The sequence below is a fragment of the Thamnophis sirtalis genome, unplaced genomic scaffold, assembly GCF_051295495.1.
Source record: "Thamnophis sirtalis isolate CommonGarterSnake01/CBP01778 unplaced genomic scaffold, rThaSir2_p1.2 scaffold_10, whole genome shotgun sequence".
NCBI classification, from domain to species: Eukaryota; Metazoa; Chordata; class Lepidosauria; order Squamata; family Natricidae; genus Thamnophis; species Thamnophis sirtalis.
The window spans coordinates 29,778,616-29,798,726 of NW_028261390.1; the positions used below are offsets into that span (position 1 = coordinate 29,778,616).

At 39.2% G+C, this 20,111-nt stretch overlaps 1 protein-coding gene across 3 annotated transcripts in view; it reads left to right on the forward strand.

Annotated features, from left to right (window-relative positions):
* Positions 1 to 882: 882 nt before the first annotated feature.
* Positions 883 to 20,111, forward strand: part of RNF150 (ring finger protein 150) — an 86,396-nt gene continuing 67,167 nt past the window's right edge. For 2 of the 3 annotated variants that reach the window (XR_015697880.1, XM_014059788.2), the window contains exon 1: positions 887 to 1,518. Coding sequence is in view for 2 of the 3 variants with exons in the window: in XM_014059788.2 (XP_013915263.2) it covers positions 1,017 to 1,518 (502 nt within the window). In the remaining variant the exon portion in view is untranslated. Of the gene's footprint in view, positions 1,519 to 20,111 lie in introns of all 3 variants that reach the window. The other variant, XM_087724359.1, reaches the window with a different exon arrangement.

A 20,111-nucleotide genomic window follows, 5' to 3' on the forward strand; every position in this document is an offset into this window, starting at 1 on the left:
AGATCCAAGCAGTGCGGCTTTTGGCATTTGACTGATGGTGATTTTGTCAATTTTTAACTGTTTTAAATGTAATTCCAGTGCTTTTGGAATAGCACCCAGTGTGCCAATTACCACTGGAATTATCACTGCTGGTTTGTGCCATTATTATTATTATTATTATTATTATTATTATTATTATTATTATTATTATTATTATTTGTTTGTTGTTTGTTGCTGTTGTCATTATTATTATGGCAAAGGATTATCAAGCAGCCCTGACCATTCAGCACCTGAGGATTCCACTATATAGCCACGCCAGTGTATGAGCCTATCGGGAGAGGAATGTGGAGACGGGAATTGTCTCGGATTCGAGCCAGGGCAGCCTCGGCGCTTCCAAAGGCTCACCTTGCCGGCCGCCTCCCGCCTTAGCGCGTCTTGGTCCTGCCTTCTCCCCCTCTACCGGCAGAGGTCGACCCTACTATTTCGGCACCGAGCGGGCTCCGAAGCGGAGCTGCGGGAGCTCTTGACATCACATCCAAGCTCCTCCTGCGCACGACCCCTTCCAGCTCTTCCTCTCCCCCCTTTTCTCTCCCCCAAACAAAACATTTCCGCTGGCGAGAGTCGGCCGTAAACCTAGCCGGGCAGGGCTGGGGAGGAATGGGAGAGGTCAAGAGCAGAAGTCGACTCGACATCGCCGGAGCAGCGCGCGGAGCCCGTCTCCCCGGGGCTTTTCCTTCGTCTGGCAGGAGGAGGCAGAAGCCGCTTCTCTCTTCCAGAAGCCCCGCCGGGACCGAAAAGGCGCCCTTTTGGCCAGGCGCGCCAGCCGAAGCCTCCCGTCTTCCCTGAGCAGCCGGCGGCTGCAAGAGGCGTGAGGGGGAGGCAGGCGGGCCACGGCTCGGGGCCCCGATTCGCGCCGCAGAGGCGAAATGCCAGCCTTCGGGTTGCAAAGGTGAGAGGCGCTCGCCCACCTTTGCACGGCTTCGCGCGGGAGCGGCGAGTGTCCCCACGCGCCTCCCCGCGCGCGCTCGCTCGCCCCCATGCAGACACGCGCACGGGGGGGCGAGCAGGAGCCGCCGAAGATGGCAATGTCTGTGATACAAGCGTGCCGCAGTCTGGCTCTTTCAACATGGCTGCTTTCCTTTTGTTTCGTGCATCTGCTCTGCCTGGATTTCACCGTGGCCGAAAAAGAGGAATGGTACACGGCCTTCGTGAACATCACTTATCCGGATCCCAGCGGGGGCGGCAGCGAGCTGCGTAGCGAAAAAACGGAGTGTGGCCGCTACGGGGAACACTCGCCCAAAAACGAGGTCTGGGGGCAGGTGGTCATGACCTCGGCGGCCGCTGACAGGCAAACTTGCGACCCCAACGCTAGGTTCGCCGTGCCGGGCTCCGGCAAGCTCTGGATCGCCCTGGTTCCTAAAGGGAACTGTACTTACAAGGACAAGATTCGGCACGCCGCCTCCCAAAACGCCTCGGCCGTGGTCATCTACAATGTCGGCTCCAGCAACGCCAACGAGACGATTACGATGCCCCCCGCAGGTGAGTGGGAGGCACAATCTCCCCCCTCCTTCCATACACACACACACACACACTTTCGGCTGCACGTCTCTGTCGGAGGATTTCACTTCTGGACTCGTTTAGGCTGCCAAATAGCCAAGGAGGTTATTAATAGCCCAGACTTAGCCGGGTTTAATATCCTGAGATCTGGCTATGCGCTTGTCTTATTACAAGATTGGAAGATCTAGTGACCCCCTTCCTGTCTTCAGTGTTATCTTGAAAAGTGGAGCAGTGAAAGTGGGAGAAATTGACCAGGGAAAGTGTTGCGTTTGAATGACAGTAGATGCAGAGGAGGCTTTTCAATGGACAAAAATCATCAAAAGAGGGCAAGGTCAGGTGCGAAAAGAGAGAGGTCGGTGGTTGCACAATAGGCTAGTGTGTCCCACAAGATGCTAGCACGTACCATAGCTAACCAAAGCTTGGTTAACTGACTTTGCACAATGCAATGAACCATCATGTTCATTCATAAATATTGGTGGGATAGCACAAGTACTGAGTCACAAGAGAGCCATCCACATTGTAGCTGAATGTGTTGGACAAACCTTGTGAATGTCCTTGGTTTATGGCTCCCTAGCTTCTATAAAACTACATTATATATACTAATCAATCACTGCTCATTAAACATTGGTAGGATGTGAACACAGCCTTAAAAAAATGTTGAAGGGACATCAGAAGCTCATCAGGAGTAGATTGAACAGGAAGTAGAAAAAAGTAGAAGCTTTGATGGAATATCATGCACTTTATAGTGGAGTACATCAAGATTAAAATATTGGAGTAATGTTGGGAAAGCTGCAGAATCCTTCACTGTTTTATCCCATTGTTTTCAACCTCCCCTTCAAATTTAGTCAATTGGTCTGTAAGCAGTAAGCTGATCACTAGGATTATTGTGCTAAATTATTCTCTTTTTTTAGGTTGTTCATCTTCTAAAGTCTTTCCCAGCAACACAGAGTTGTAAATCTCAGTTGCAGAGACCAATAAGGAGTAGCTGTGTTGACTGATACTGTGTTTTTGCTGCAACATGGAAAGTTTGAAAGTTCTGGGCCACTTCCTGAGTTGATGGGTTTGTGGTTTCTATGCTGAGTAGCAATAGTGTAAGCAGTTTTAGTGGCTTCTTTGGCTTCTGTTACTGTAGTTGAGAAGCAGCTGTGCTACGCCAGGAATGCAATTAGATTAATCACTGCTGCAAGATTTTACTTGGGAATTGAAATCTTAGTACAATACCTGTGATTCAGGACCAGAATAATTTATCTAATTTCATTCACTCATACACACATTCACATACATACACACACTATATATATTTCCCATCAAAATATCCATATATAGTGTAAGCCTTTGTGTTATTTATCACTTACAACACGATATTGAAGTTATGTGATAATGCTTCTGGACATAGTCTAGTTTGCTGTAGTGTTAGAAAATGTTGCAAAATAGTTACAATTTTAAAAGTTATGTAAATCATAAAAGGTTCATGCATAAAGTGCTATGCATTTACTTAAATACTGTTCTTTGGACAAACTGGAGCTTACATGTATACTCAGATAACTCCTGTAACTGCTTCTTCAGGGACACTGTCCTAGTGAGCCAAGGACATTTTGCTTTTTATCATTTCAAAAATAACTTTCTATTGACAGTTATATGCCATTTTAAGATATTTTTAAGATCCTATTTTCTTGCCAAACCTGTTTCATATTTGTTTGTTTGCAAAATAAGAGTAAATATGAAGTTTCTTCAATGGTGAAATAAAAAAGGTACTCAGTAAAATAGCCTTCCACAGTGTTGCAGTTATTCTTCAAATTGGATAAATCTATTAGACAAAATTACATTTTTTTCTTTTAAAACAGAAGCATTACACATACAGATCTCATTGGAATTATTTCCAGCTAAGTGACTTCAAAGGCAGGTAATAAAATTTCCTGCATTACAAGAATTATTGTACAGGCAACATGAAGGTATTTTTGTTGATTCAGTCTCCTGTTTTCCTTAGAAACTCAAAAGGTGTGTTTTAGATAAGGAAATTAGGAAGTACAGTATTTTTTTAAACAAAACGTGTCACTTTTATTCTTTCTAGGCATAACTGAAACTTTATAATAGCAATATATTTTTATATTACTAATTTCAATAATTAATATAGCAAATGGCAGAATGCTACATCACTCCTTTAGGTTAATCTCTACCATTTGCATTTGTGACAAATTTTTAGACACTAAAAACTGGTTCAGTTCATTGATTTTAGATTATACATTGAATACTTTGGCAGATATTTAAACAGGAAACCATGTGTGCTGAGAATATTTAACAAAAATATAGGTTTAAAAGTTAGGGTGATACATTTTTTCCAAATAATTTCATATAGGTTGTATTATAAGAAATATTTCACAATTTCTCTTAATAGTGAACTGCCATGAACCGCCATTCAGAATTCACAGCTTTTGAATGCTTATGTTTAAGCACTGAAGTTAATCCGTCTTAATTTTATGGACATATACAAATATATTTAGTAGTTCTCTGCTTTAAAAAAGGATAACTAGTTCAATGACCTTCACTGTAATCCTGTAGCACAGATGATGTTACATTCATATTGTATATTTTGAAACAGTAGACAACAGTATTATTACTTAGAATCTAAAAGAGCACAAGATGTATACTTCTGCAAGTATAAATCCTAAATTCCATAACTCCTCCTGTCCGTTCCTGAAAGGCTTTCACAGGACTCACTCAGTCTAGTCTAAAGAGTTGCAGTAGCTGGAAAGGAGTTTGAATTTGTAAACATCCCAAGAGCAGGAATTATCACAACTATCCCAGCATTACCCTTGAATAAACAAAAAATGATCATCTTTACAGACTTGTGAAATTATTCATGGGTGAAAAAAAGACTTTATGTTATTGGCAGGATCAATCACCAGTACAACAATTGCACAAACTGGGAAAACTACATTAATCTATGAAAATTCAAATACATTATAGCAGTGTTGTTCCTTTGAGGAATAATCCTATTAGTTATATAATACTGTTTAAAGAATACGACAAAATGTCTATCCTGTACAATTAAAGATGTTACAACAGGATATTGGTGTGCTTGTAATGTGTGAGATGTTTAACCTGCTTGGATGTGATGGGGAAAATTAGATAAGTATCAGGCTTGAGACACTTAAATTTATTTCACTTTGCTGCAGTCCTAGTGAAATTTGCTGCCTTAAATGCTGTTGCTTACAAGAGGAAAGCTGCCACTGATAATCAAAATGCATTCCTAGAGGAATTAGTTTCAGATCAAGGGAGGGAGGAAGAGGGGGGAGGGAGAGAGGGAGAGTGATTGACTGTGATTGACTTTCTAGGCAAAGGCTTAGTTGCCCTTCCTTGCTAAGACTGTTATAGATTGTTAGTGATGTCTGATTTTAGGCATTGTGATTTGCTAACCACAGCTTATGATTAACTTTCCTGTATGACTCAGGCAATTATGGTTTATACAGTAAGTATGAATAATATAAAAGCTAAATATAGTGGTAATGCCACATTTTGAAGAAGAAATGTGTTCTGAAGTTTCTTGTCAGTTTCATCTTGGTTGTAAATGTTCTTTTAGTCTTGAAGCAAAGCTGATTGTCATTATGCCTATTTTACGGCACTCATATCCTAATTCCTGCCTTTTCTAAATAGAGCTTATATCACTATAATTTGAATTGCTTGAAAAAGAAAACCTCAGACAGCATTTTGAACCATTCCTAGTATTGTCTGTTTTTGGCATTTTTGATTATACAAATTATCATAGCTACTAGTGCTGACATAATATAGTGCAGACTTATTCTCATATGGAAAGCATTACAGTGGAATGTTCTTCCACATTTTCCCTATTTCTGCCAATGACTCCCCAGATAAAAATAATAATGCCGTCTCTGAAAATGTCTAGTTGTGTTGTGCAGCATATTTGTGTATGGGAAAAGAAAACTTTATGTTCACAGGGTTGAATACTTTAGTCAGTTAACTTTGAATAGTAGAGCAGGCAAATGCATAATGCCAGATAAAAAAATATCTTAAGCCTTTTACATGGACAATGCTATATTTGTGCATCTTTTTATAGATCACTTCTTATATAGAACTGAAATTAGTTGTTAGCTGTTAAAACTTGTGAATTATCCAGCTTCATCAGCCTACAGCAGTGGTTCTCAACCTGTGGGTCGGGACCCCTTTGGGGGTCGAACAACCCTTTCACAGGGATCGCCTAAGACCATCGTAAAACACATATTTTTGATGGTCTTAGGAACAGAGACACCAATTTTATGGTTGGGGGGTCACCCCAACATGAGGAACTGTATTAGAGGGTCGCAGCATTGGGAAGATTGAGAACCACTGTCATCTTGATATGGAAGAATTTGTTAGCTTCATTGAACCTGGAAACCAAGCTGCCAGAAGCTTCCAGTAGTGCTATTTTTCCTGGCAAGAGAAAAGTGAAGCTAAAATAATCCACAGTAAAGTTGCAAAATGTTTTTTTAAAAAAATCAGAGAAATCTCAGGGCAATTTACAGCTATGATAAGCAGGGGTGGGCTGCAACCAGGTTAACAACCAGTTTGGTGATAGCACGCTTTGTGCATGCATGCACGCTTCATGCACACCTAACACACTTGGGCACAGCGTTCAAAATACAGCAATTTAATGCTCAGCTGCTTACCTTCTAAGGCAACCCCAGTAAGTAGAACAGAGGAGGCGTGGAAATCAGCTGTGCTGCACGAATCAGCTAAGCCAGAAAGAAGGAAATATAGGACAAGATAGAGTGGGGACAAGATAGGGTGGGGGCCAGCTGTTCGTCGGAACTACCACTTCACCTGAACCAGTCTGAACTGGCAGCAGCCCACCACTGATGATAAGAGTATTTGAATAATCATGAAAGACATCTAATAGAAGCAAATGGAATTGAAAGATGAAAGAAACTCTTTACAAATGAAGTGAGGGAAAAACAAACATTTGCAAAGAAAGAGTATATTTAGGAACTGACTGCACTTAAAAGTGAGATAGTTTAAATAATAGACCAACTGTCAAATAGAAAAGCACCTGGTGCAACTGAAATGCCCAAAGAAATGATTAAAGCTGCAGAAGAAATGCAGATCTGAGTCAGCAGTATGGTGTAAGACTGTAGGGTCCAGGCATTAGAAATGATTAGGGAGTAAAGTTAAATGAAAGAAGGCTGATACCAGAGATTGTAACTGACTAAACTATTTTACTAATGTCTCATGCAAGCTTTTGGTTCAGATAAATTTGAGCTATTCATGGAAAGAAACATTCTAAATGTACAGTCTGCTTTCAAAAAAGTAGAGAGATAAGGAAGAAATGAAGAAAACAAAACAAAAAACATTTTGTACCTTTATTTTTTAATTGAAAATAAAGGCTTTGGTTTTATATATTATGCCATAATGTAGATTATCTTTGACACTGATAAAATTCCAAAACACAGCTGTAGTTTTCTGGAGAATCTTTACAATGAATAATTCCTTTATGAGCTAAAAGAGAGAAAGGGAGTAAGATAAGACTGCCTGTTTCCTGTTTTATATGTCACATATATCATAAGAATGACAGAATTGGAAGAGCCAGAATTAAAATACAGAGCCAGATCACTAACAGTGTGCTAGTGTTAAATATTAGGAAGATGCTAGGTTGAGTGGTGTGAAGGCTAATAATTAATGACTACAATTCTGCTGCTTATAAATTTGGTTGCATTCTCAGTTAAAAGAAATATACCAGTTATGACAGCAATAGGACTGGGATTGCTGTTGCTAAGCAATGCAGTCATAAAGCAAAGTGTAACATAACTGCATTGCTTTGCCGATAACAATCCTGGCAGTCCCAGCTGCTGTCATTATCCAAAGATGTGTGAGTCATTAAGTGAGAAGCAGTGGGAATCTTAGGTGATCAGTGTGGTGGTGCACACCACACTGGGACTGCCATGGGTGCTATGGAGGAGTGTGTGCTACAGGGGAAGGTCCAGGGTGCAGGAGGCATTTGAGTTGAGGGAGACAAGGGGAAGACTTGGGAGGTCTGGCATAGGATGTGCAGGAGGGCAGGAAGGCCAAGGGGTGGATGGCAAGGCAAGATGAATAGTGCAGGAAGTGAAGGAAATTTACCACAACAACTTGCAAGCTTTCCTGCTGGCTTCACCATTAGCTGGCAGGGAATGTGGCAAACAGCGATGGTGGGAAGCTGCAAACACTGTAAGTGCCAAATTGTGATCCCACAATTTCAGGGGTACTGCAATGACCAGAACTTTAAGGACTGTTCATAAGTATTACTCATTCAGCACAACTTTGATTACTGATGACACCAAGGGAAGAAGTACAAAGTATAACAGATGTGTAACATAGACCTTCTACTATATACAGTATATCACAGAAGTGAGTACACTCCCTCACATTTTATAAATATTTAAGTATATCTTTTCATGTCACAACACTGAAGAGATGACAATTGGTTACAATGTAAAGTAGTGAGCATATAACAGTGTAAATGTGCTGTAAAAGACAACTGTTAAATTTTTTTTCTAAAATCTCATACAGGTCCTTACAAGAGTTAGTGACCATTCAGAGTTACAACTGCACTGAAAAAAGTGACTTACGATCGTTTTTCACACTTGACAACTGTTGCAGCATCCCTATAGACATGCGATCAAAATTCAGATGTTGGCAACAGACTCATATTTTGCATTGTCCCGGGATCATGTGATCCCCTTTTGCGACTTTCTGACAAGCAACTATCAGTGGGAAAGCCAGTTTCACTTAACAACCCTTTAACTATCTTAACAACTGCAGGGATTCACTTAACAACTGTGGCAAGAAAGGTCATAAAATGGGGCAAAATTTACTTCACAATTGTCTTGCTTAGCAACACAGAAAATTAGGGCTCAATTGTGGTTGTAAGGCAAGGACTACCTGTAAATAAAGATATAGAGATTTTATTTTTTATGTTCGTTCATCTAGTGTGCTTGCTTGTTTGCAACACTTGCAAAATTTTGCTTCTGGTATATGGTCACGTGTTGTTTTTGCCATAGCTTACAACAATAAATTTTGTCTTGTAATGTTTCTTAATGTATTCAGATATCTTCAGACAAATATTTCTTAGTAATATCTAAAGTTTTATCTGAAGTCCTTAGATATCCTAGCTGGTTGTCTTACAATATTTGCATAGTTTAGTTATGTTTCATTCTGTAAACTGTAGCTGACTGAGTTTGTTCAATACATGCAGCCCAAATCAAACCACTTTATGACTTTGCATGTTGTGTAAAACAGACCATTCTAAAAGTTCTAGATTTATGTAAACAAAATGTCTTAATTATTAACAGTTTCTACAATAGCCAAATTGTCTAAATGTTAATTTTTCATATCGTTTGCCTGCAGCTTGAAAAGGGAGGATGAGTTGCTTCAGAGAATTGTTTATGCCATTCATCTCTGTTTTTTATCCTTAGCTCTTCTTTGCTGTTTTTGCAAAACTGTAGTGAGTGAATTTGTCTTTGCAAGGGAACTGTACTTTCTAATGATTTACAAGCTGACTGCTCCAATTCTCCTAACTATTGTATAATTGAACTGGATTTTTATCAGCTAGATTAGAGTTCCTCAACTCTGGACACTTGAAGATGTGTGCATTCAACTCCCAGAATTCCGCAGCCAGCCACGTATTCTGGGAGTTGAAGTCCACACATCTTCAAGTTGCCAAGCTTGAGAAACACTTGAATTATGTTGTATTGTCATCTCTGGCTTTTGCAAGGTTAACACTATTCATTGCAGTCTTTCAGAAAGTTCTTTCTGTAAAATTCCAAACACCACTGCTAAGGTGTTAGTCTTTTTTTTTAATTGGCCAACAAACAGTATCCAGTCTGTTCAAGTGAGCAACAACAAATGACTCAACAGTTTCTCAGGATCCTGACAATTCTTCTTCTTGTGCCATATCCGTCATTGGACTTTGGCGATCATGTTGGCAATCCTATTTTTGTCAACAGCCACATGAAAAAGTGGTGCTGAGTTTTCTCCAAACCAGTCCATTAGGTTTTGAAGCCATGATGTTCTTCTTCTGCCTGGACCTTGTTTGCTTTCAATTTTTTCCCCTGAAGGATTAATTGAAGTATGCCGTATTTTTCTGGGTGTTATAAACCACATTCCTATTTGGGATGAAACAGAGGCTTTTTTGGGCTGAACATTCATAACTGTGCTTAAGGTTCTTTTAGGCAGCTTGTAAATATTGTCGTCATTTTTACCTATAGGACAAAGAAATGAACTTTCCTCTGCTAATCATTTATACATATAGAAATTGGGATCCAAGGCAACATTTCAAACCACCCTGAAATATTATGAAAGATTCAAGTTACAAAGAACCATGCAATTTTCTTTACCTAAATAAACTATGGGTTTAAAGCCTGTCTTGTAATGCCATGGTATGGAAGGGCTAGAGCAGGGGTAGCCAATCTAAACCTACAGTGACTCAACAGATACACACGCACACGCACACGCACACGTGCACACACACACGCACACACACGTACACAGACAAAATCAGGAAAAGTTTATATTTCAGCCAGATCTATAGCTAAAATGGATACACGAAAAAAGCAGTGTGCCTACATTAGCAGTTGTGAAAAGTGTGAGACAATTGTGACAATAAAGAGGTGAAAATAATGGAAGCATATTGAAGTGAAAAATAAGAGGTTACTCACTGAAAGAAGTACATTATTGACCTTTTTTCTTATCTTAGATCCATTCAGTTAAATTTTCTAGGCTCATTGAAGTATTTGTCATTGAATGGAGAACATATCCCTCTAAAGTTTTCAGTTGCACATTTCCTTTCTTTGTGGTTAGAGAAGACTTTCTGGCATCTAGTTTCTCATCTTCTTTCTTCTTCTCCATATATAGCTTTAAATTCTGTGGCAGAGAAGATTTTTTATATTGCATTCTGTATGGCAAATAATACATTCCTGCTGGTGACTAAGACAAAAATTTTCAGTAAAGAGAAAAAGTTCTACTGGGCAGAAAGAATAACAGTGCCACTCCTGAAATTATTACTCTGCTAGCTCTCTTCTCTTCTCTTCTCCTCTTTCTCTTCTCTTCTCTGAGGTTAGAATAAACAATCCCAATGGTTAATTGAATTAGTAAGTAGAGGAAAATACATACTTTTATGTACCCTTTGCACAAGTGTATATTTCATCATGTACAGGAACAAAACTGGTATTTTTAGCAATAAAAATTGGCAGGGAATTTTATTTTTCTTTTGAATGTAGGACCTGGCTAAAGAAAATATTTTGTTGAATATAGTATAATTAAGGGGTGCTAATTCTGCAGACCTCACTTTCAAAGCAGTAAACATAGTTTGTATTAATGATGCACTAAGGTGACTGGAATTACTTAGGGGTGATATTTTAAAATTGTTATCTAAAAAAAAGGTTCATACTTCGTTAGGCTGCTTCACTTGACATGAACATAAAGATTGTAAGCATACTGATGCCATTTCAGCACTTCCCAAAGAGGTTGGCGTCGTTGTGACTTTAGTGTAGACTTGTACTGGTCAATAAATACCTCTTTGCTGGTGCAGAGTTTAAGGGAGATGACCTGGAAAAAACATATGTGAGCACCATTATTTAGGCAAAGGGGGCTAAAAAATTATTTAAATTGGGAAATAAGATAATATTTGGATGTGACTTAAACAAATACCTTCCTAATTCATGAAGGGAGAAGGAAGAAGGATGGGCAGCACAATCAGATTTGCAGGATTCTGTTCTTATAGCCTACCTTACAGTGGTTGGTTCCTACTGGTTCCGACCAGTTCGGTCGAACTGGTAGTGGTTTGGTGGCCTGGGTTGCTGGAACCGGCAGCAACCACGCCTGCCATACCCCTGAACCGGTTCTCTGGGTGGCGCTGTAGGTGCCGCCATCTTGGTTTTTGCTTCTGCGCATACACAGAGCAATTTTTTTTTAAATTCTTTTTTTAAAATTATTATTATTATTTCAATTTAAAACAAGTACAATATCTTTCTTTACATGTTATAGAAAATATATCAGTCATTTTTTTTTAAATTCTTTTTTTTATTATTATTATTATTTCAATTTAAAACAATACACAGAGCAATTTTTATTGCACTGCGCATGTGCACGTGCTGCACAGCCATGAGCAAACCAGCAGTAGCGACTGCCGGAACCCACCCCTGCTACCTTAGTAAAGTATAATTTTGGTCTTCCTGTGGAGTTGAATATTTTGATCTGGTTTATCTAGAGGGACAGATACTATTTACTACATTTCTTCAAGTGGGGGAAAAACTATCTGGAGGATGGAATATAATTATGATTCACCTTCTGCTGTTAGTTAACCTAGAATAATATATATTACTCTATGATCTGGAAATAAGATAGGAGATATTGGCGCTATCTTTTCCAGAATTCTCAGCCAGCATAACATATTTTGAGGGGGAAAAAACCCACTGCATATAAGTAGATACAATTTGTTCAGTTTATTTTTATTACAGGAATTTTTAACATCTTGCTAAACTGTATGTAGCATGATAATTCAGTACAATAAATGGTTAATGACTAGCACATAATTATCCAATGATTATCATAATTGCTGGCAAACTGAACATGGTTTTAGGATGATAGTGATTGTACAAATTTATCAACTTGTCATAATTTGATTTGATTTTTCACATTTGTGTATCTAGCTACGTAGATATATATGGGTTATGGGTTATGGTTTGATGAGATGGGTGAGTCCATTCACTGTGACATATTCAAGAAACATTGTCTAAAAAATAATGGATATGTGTATGATATACGAACCTAGCCATTTTAACCACTATATAATCTATATTTCTCTTTGCCACTAATGTGTTTTCCGTATGTAGCATTCCTGAATTTGTACATCTAGTAGAAGTTTATATGCACAGAATGACGGGGTGGCTAGTATTTCCAGAAACTGGAAAACCAGACAGTCTTTGCACTACTTGGTGCGACTCACTAAATTGAAACTCTGCTTTGCCAGATGTTTTCTTAAACTCTCCTTAAAAACCAAGATAGAGGAAATTGTTGGATTTTCAAGCTCTAATAAAAGAGTATTTTTAAAAGAGTATGCTTTCATGGGAGAAGAATGAAATGTATTAAAGCCCACGAAAATACTAAGTAAAGTTAAAAATGTTCAGGAGTAGAGGTTTAATTCCAATGTCATTCATTTTGTGGTAGAATTTTTCATCCCACATAATGTATAATACATTACAATTGCAGGCAACTTTATCCATCTCCTTCTTGTATCTCCTTGCTTGTAAACAATTTTATATTGTATGAAAATATGAACATACGTAGCATTTTGGAGCTTATTAAATGCAGTTATCTATATTATACAAGCAAATCTTATTAGGCTCTTCCTTTGATTATATGGGGCCACTTACCGTGTTTTCCTGAAAATACTACATGTCCTGAAACTAAGGCCATGCCACATTTTTGGGTGGGCAAAAATATAAGCCCCCCTGAAAATAAGCCCTCTGGACAATCCCCCCCACCTGGCCAAGCAGAGCACCACTTGCCAACCTAGCGGTATCCTGAAGGCACCAAGCAACAGGAACAAGGTGGGGGGCAAAGGCACTCGTGTTGATTGGCGCCTTTGGGATACCGCTAGGTTGGTCAGTGGCGCTGTGCCCAGCTGAAGAGGGGAGTTGCCGGGTGGCTGCTCTCTTGCGAGCGGGCTCCTGAAGAGCCGGGCACAGCCTCAGGCCTCAGGCTCGAACGGCTGTGTTGCACTGTCTCAGCAGCAACATAGTGCCATTCACTGACCTAGGGGGTATCACCAAGCCGCAGGAGCGCCTGTTTGCCGCCTTCCGGCTCCTGCAGCTTGGTGCCTTCAAAATGCCCCTAGGTCAGTGAATGGAGCTCTGCATGGCTGGAGAGGGGGGTAGAGCCCCATTCACTGACCTAGGGGCATTTCGAAGGCACCAAGCTGCAGGAGCCGTGGGAATTGGCGAACAGGCATTCCCGCAGCTTGGCGATACCCCTAGGTCAGTGAATGGCACTGTGCCCGGCTGGAAAGGGGGGTTGCTGGGCAGCTGCTCATGAGCATGGTCACCTCATGGCTGCTGCGACAGTGCAACACAGCTGTTCAAGCCTGAGGCTGTGCCCAGCTCTTCAGGAGCCCACTCACAAGAGAGCAGCCTCCTAGCAACCCAAAACAATAAGCCCTCCCCTGATAATAAGGCCCAAGCTATATTTTGTGGGCCAAAAGAAAATAAGACCCTGTCTTATTTTCGGGGAAACATGCTATTTCTTGAAGGTAAAGCAGCTGAAAGTTTTTCATACCTATTTCAGTCTATTATTTGTTTAGCACAATGTTTTCATTCCTATGTGGCAGCAGCATTCAAGTAGTTTAACTAGATGCTTGAAAAAGTAACTAGAACTCAATTCTAGTTTTCTTGAATTAGAAAGAACATGTTCTCATCTGTGCTATGGTCTTCTACATGCAAACTGAATTGTATAACATCGTATAGTATGGTCATACTTGGTCCATAAGGTGCCTGGAATGGATCAAGTTCATGGGTGCATATATCCTAGGAGGTTGTGAAGCAAATGTGATCCTATCAGGACTAATATTAATTTTCTGCACTATCAGATCACAAATTAGTCCTTATGAAATCAATACTAGCTTCAATACTAGTTTCATATGAGTAAGATCATGCTATCTAGTGACAAGTCTATGGTTGCCATGGCAGTCATGAATTCCAACACCTACCTTTATTCAATGATAGTAACTGAAGTCCTCCTGAATATGCACAGTGAAGATTTTTTTTATCATTAGCCCAGCAATGAGGTCAAGAAGTCTGGGAAGGGATATACTTGGGTAATTGGGAGATGGTATGCAGCAAACCTTCTAGTTTGTCCCCAGCATCAGTGGCACAGTGGTGAGAATCCAGTATTGTAGGCAAACTCTTCCCCTAGTTTGGAGTTTGATCCTGACTGGCTCATCTTTCTGAGGTCAGTAAAATGAGGCCCAAGATTGTTGGGGGCAACATGCTAACATTGTAAACATCCCAGGAGTGTTGTAAAGCACTATTGGGGCAGTATATAAATCTAAGTGCTATTTCTATTGCTAAGTGCTATTGATGTGTCACATGTATTCCAGTTAGCAGATTTTGGACAGAGGAATCCCTCCATCCTTGGTCTAGATAAGTGTTGGTGAAACATGCAACATCTACTTGCTCTTCCACCTTTAGATTGTACAAGAACAAGGAATTATTATAGATGGGCGTAGCATTCAATAGTTCCAGTACACATTTAAGGTCTCCAATGATCCAGCATATAGGACCTTAGATTGGGGCCAGTAGAAAAGACCACATCTCCCAGACTATTATTTATAAAAAATGTCCTCACCTCCTGTAAACTCCTTCTACTACTCTAATTGTTTCTTCATTCTCTAGACATCCAAAAGCCCTAGCAACTCTACCTCTTATCTACTATCTGCCTGCATTTGCAAAAGTCTTATAAATGTAACTCAACAGTCCACCTGCTGTCTATGCAGGATTATTCCAACAAAATAGTCTGAGTCAGCATTTGTCAGTTTAATTGTTTTCACTAGGCTGTCTCTCCTCATTAACCTGTCTCTCCCCCCTAAGTCTGTTCTCCTGTCATTCTTTCTTTTTCTTCCTCATTCCACCAAACATAAAGCAGCCTTTTTTGACTGTCCTGTCTACTTACAGAGGTGTTCTCTGTGTTGTTCTTTAAAACTCCAGTTATTTTGCTGCCTGTTATCAGTAGTTCTAAAACCCATATTCTATCACCAACTATGTACTCTGCTGCCATGATAGTAGAAAAAAATAACTTAATTTTAGCCTCAGCAAAATTACTGAACTTTTTAAAAATAATTCTACAATGCTATTTTCACCAATAGAGATGTCATGGTAGAGAATAATAACAATAAAGGGCATCCTAGTAAAATTTGAACAGTGTATCCCATTGTAGCAGTCTTCACTAGACTAATGTCCTCCAGTTGTGTTGGGCTTCAATTCCCACTTCCTCAATTAGTATTACTGAAAGTGTTGATCTTGATTGCTAAAGGAGTTGGTTGCACACCTACTGATAGTACTAGGTTGGCAAAGGCAATGTTATGATGTTAGACTGTTGGTTCTAATGTATTTAATCTACAGTTGCTGTCAAGCTAATTCTATGATATAGGTTTATTGATTTACATTTCATACATGTAAAAACAACCTAAAGATTTAATTAATAGTTATAATGTTTTATTGTAAGTCATTGTAAGTTATTGGAATTGACCAAATGGATGCTGTGGGCTGAGAGAGAGTCACTGGTCCAAAGTCATCTAGCTGGCTTTCGTGCCTAAGGGGAGGACTAGAACTCACAGTCTCCTGATTTCAAGCCTGGTGCCTTAACTATTAGACCAACTACCATATACACAAGTGATAGGACTATATTCTAACACTGAAGTATTGTGTTAAAACCAGGGGTGGTTTTACATTTAAACATTTAAACACTTCTACAAATATATTTTCTTCCATAGTGGAGTTCCATGACAAATCTTGTGGTATACAATGCACTTAGCATATGATTCTTTTTTCTAGATATAACAGTGAACATATAGTTGATTAAAAGCAGATACATGAATGGGGTCACAAAGAAACAAAGAGCCTTTTGTTTGCAAAACCAAAAAAAAAAGGACTGAGTAATCCATTACAAGGAATGGGTCTAATCAGGTGTTCATTTGACTTCACTTTCCCCCTTTCTTGCTGCCTGTCTATCATGCCTTTGAGCTAGACAAAAAGAATTTCAAATGCCTTCCCCACCTTCCAATACCTTTTGCATGGTCATGCTAAACAAAGACAGTATTCAGTCTTGTCAAGGTGTTTTCCTACTTTTTCATTTCATATGGTAGATTATTTTGCTCTTGAAGTTCACAATGCATTCATTGATTTATTGTAGCGTGATATTTAAAAAGTTCATTAACTTGTGTAATATTATCTCTTGATAATGGAGTATTATACGTACCCCAGTGCTTTTGTATCACTTCAAAGCATCTATATCACTTCTCTATTAGTAAGAGTTGTTACTAAGAAAAGAACATTGTAGACCTTATCATGTATCTCACAACTACAAGCCAATTGTATTAACACAGTATTGCCTAGGCCTGTACAGCACTTCAGATTCAATTGTCAAATGGTCACTTGAAGGAATATAAACACAGCACATTGAAGCAACCAATTAGATCTTACTTAGTTCCATCCTGGAAATTTATAGAAAAAATTCAATATCACTGTTGTTTAATCTTCAGCCAAACTAACCCAAAGAGTCAAATTGGTTCTCAAGGTTAGATGCAAATAGCCAAAATATTGGCCTGTGGTCAGCAATGTCTAAAAAGCACATATTGAAAGCCAACATGTTTGAATCCTGGGTACTTTTATAAGACTACTTAAATTCTTCTGCTAATTCTAGTACTGTATAGTTTTTTAGGTGTTGGGCTGACATTAGAGAGACAAGTTCTAATCTATTGTCAGCCATAGGAGTTCCATAGGTGACTTCAAAGCTAAGCCTACCTCACAGGATAGCTGTTGGGTATATAAATAGGAGAGGATGAGTGCATATCTTGCCTTAAACTCTTGACCAAAAGGCAGAACAAAATCTAACAAATCATTTAGTTCTGCATATGCCCATTGATCAAAGATTACAATGTTTATATTAAAATCTTATAATAAAATATTATAAGGAAAATGTCTAATTAAAAGAGATGTATATTCATGTTTGTGAATCCTACTGATTTAATAACCTAATGTAGACTCCTTTAACCTTTAACCTGGTGCTCTACAGAAGTGTTGGCAGGCTGTTCCCAGAGTAGGAATTCCATAAGTTACAACACATCGAAAGCACATTGGACCAGATAAGATTGATTTAACATAAATATAAACATTTCACGATTACTAACATCCCAGTTTTTTTTTTAAAAAAATAAGATTTTACTATAAATATTCAGCAGAGACATATCTGCTTTCCATAACTCAAAATTGAATGTTAGCTTCTGTTCTGCTATCCCTGTTAGTATTGGCATTGGCATCCTTTAGTCTCAAAAGACTATGGTATTGTGCTCTGGAAAGAGGTCAGAGATGGAGTGTCCTCTCCAGCACAAGGTCTGGGTAGATTAATATGGAGGATAGACTGTTTCCCAAGCAACATATCCCCCCTCTCCACGTCGTTAAAATAGTCTAATGGAACAGCAGAGTCGATACGATTGGTTCGAGCTGCATCGAAGGAGTTACCAGAACGTGGTTGTACACAGTCACGAACTGCTTCCGGGACTCTGGCTCTGGGTTTTGCCTCAGGGTTGACTCCTGAAGGCTTTTCCAGTAGTGGATATAGCCACAAGGCAGTGGAGGTTTGTAATCAGTTTCCCTTCTCCTAGAAGATGGTTCTGCCGCTTTATCTGCCGTTGGGGCATAGAGCCCTCTTCTGCCTTCAAAACTGTTGACCATCTTCTTCTGTAACCCTGGAAATGGGCCCTTATGCGGTGCTACCAGCCAGGCCAGCTGGACCAAGGTTTTTTAAGGAGGTGTTACTCCTTCATCACTCACCTTTTGTCCTGGCTTGTGATAGACATAGCCTGGCTTCCCAAACGTTGGGCCCAGGATGGCACTGTTAGTATTAAGATTGAATATAATGACATAATAGCTAATATAGAACAATTGCTCCTTGATGAAGTTGATCCATATTAGCTGTCTCATGAACTGTAATTGTGTACTTTATTTCCTAGGCCTTAGGGTTAGTTACAAGATTGTAGAGCCAAGGTGGCGCAGTGGTTAAATGCAGCACTGCAGGCTACTGCTAGATCAGCAGGTCAGCGGTTCAAATCTCACCGGCTCAGGGTTGACTCAGCCTTCCATCCTTCCGAGGTGGGTAAAATGAGGACCCAGATTGTTGGGGGCAATATGCTGACTCTCTGTAAACCGCTTAGAGAGGCCTGAAAGGCCTATGAAGCGGTATATAAGTCTACTGCTATTGCTATTGCTAATAGAGCCACTGCATTTTCATGTTTTGCATGGCTTCTGTTGAGCAACAACCCTATGTCCAAATCCTACAGTGAATTATTATTCTTTAATTGCCTTACATTCCTCTATGCTTCTAAAAATAAATCAGATTTTAAAAATGGAAATCATTAAAAATACTCTTTTAGATTTTTTTTCTCACCGATATCCCAATGAGTAGCTGGGAAGGGAAATTCCCTCAGATTGGAGCTCCTTGCTACTTTACAAGATTCCCTAACTGCAACTCCTAATCTTTCCCAGGTTTGTAGAAAGAAGTTGCAGTAACAAGATAGTGTTACTAAAGATAGTGTGAGAAAATCTGCTTAATAAAAATCTTGAATTAAGGGAGGTGAATCAATAGTCTGATTTAGTGTAAGACCCTCTCCAAATTTTTCCTAACTTTTGAGATAAAGTGAGGTAGTATGGATAGGGCTGCGGAGATTTGGTGTGCTTAATTTCTGTGGAGCTATTACATTTTGTTTTATTTTTAATGCAGTATAAAATCAATAGAATATGTATACATACATACACAGTGTACATACATACATACATACCTTCCTCCCATATTTGGGCATACCAGGGGTTGTGACTTTAAATATATACCTTTCACCCTGGCCTGGCTGATAAGCAGTCGAGCTCCTTGGTTAACACATCTGCCTAAGGAGTCGAGCTCAATGGTTAACACATCTGCCTAAGAGGCAATAGAGCACAGGTTCGATTCCCAGCAAGGGTATGGCTAGCTGATGGGAGCTAAATAGCTTGAAATAAATCTATACTAGTCTCCCTTTATTTATTTATCAGCACAAATATAACATACATACATACATACATACATACATACATACATACATACATACATACATACACACACACACACACACACACACACACACACACACACATAAACAGTGTGTCTCTACTCTATTCTTAATAATTAATAATACAAAATCACATCAAAATGAATTAAATATTATGGTTTTTGTGTTGTGTGCTTTCAAGTTAGTCTTGATTCCTAGCGACTGCCTGGACTAGTACCTGTAGGTTTCTTGGCAAGTATTAAAAACAGAAAGTGAGGACAATTACAAATAGAAAAAGTTCAAATACATTTACAATATTGCTCAAAAGTCTTGCTTCTCTTCTGATAGCTAATAGCTATCAAGTCATGTTTGCAAATCTGTTCTGAATATTTTTTGTTGCATGTCCTCTCAGGATTAGTGATCCACGTAACTCTTGCTGACATTTTGGCATAATCTGATTTTAAAGAACTGGAAACTTGAGGCATTTGTCTTGAAAGAAGAGCTTATGTAATGGTGAACAACCCTTCCTCTTGCTGGTCACTTAACTTGCCTCCTCAGATTTGCATCCAGACACTTAACATTGTATGGTGAGCAAAGTGGCTTCCTCAAATACTCAATTTTATATGAAATTTCTAGCTATTTCAATTCTGTGTCTATCTAACTGATTTACATCCTTTGACATTCTGCAGGAATTGCTTCAATGTCCTTTCAACCATGTATTAATAGCTCCTAGTATCATATTTTGTTTCCACTT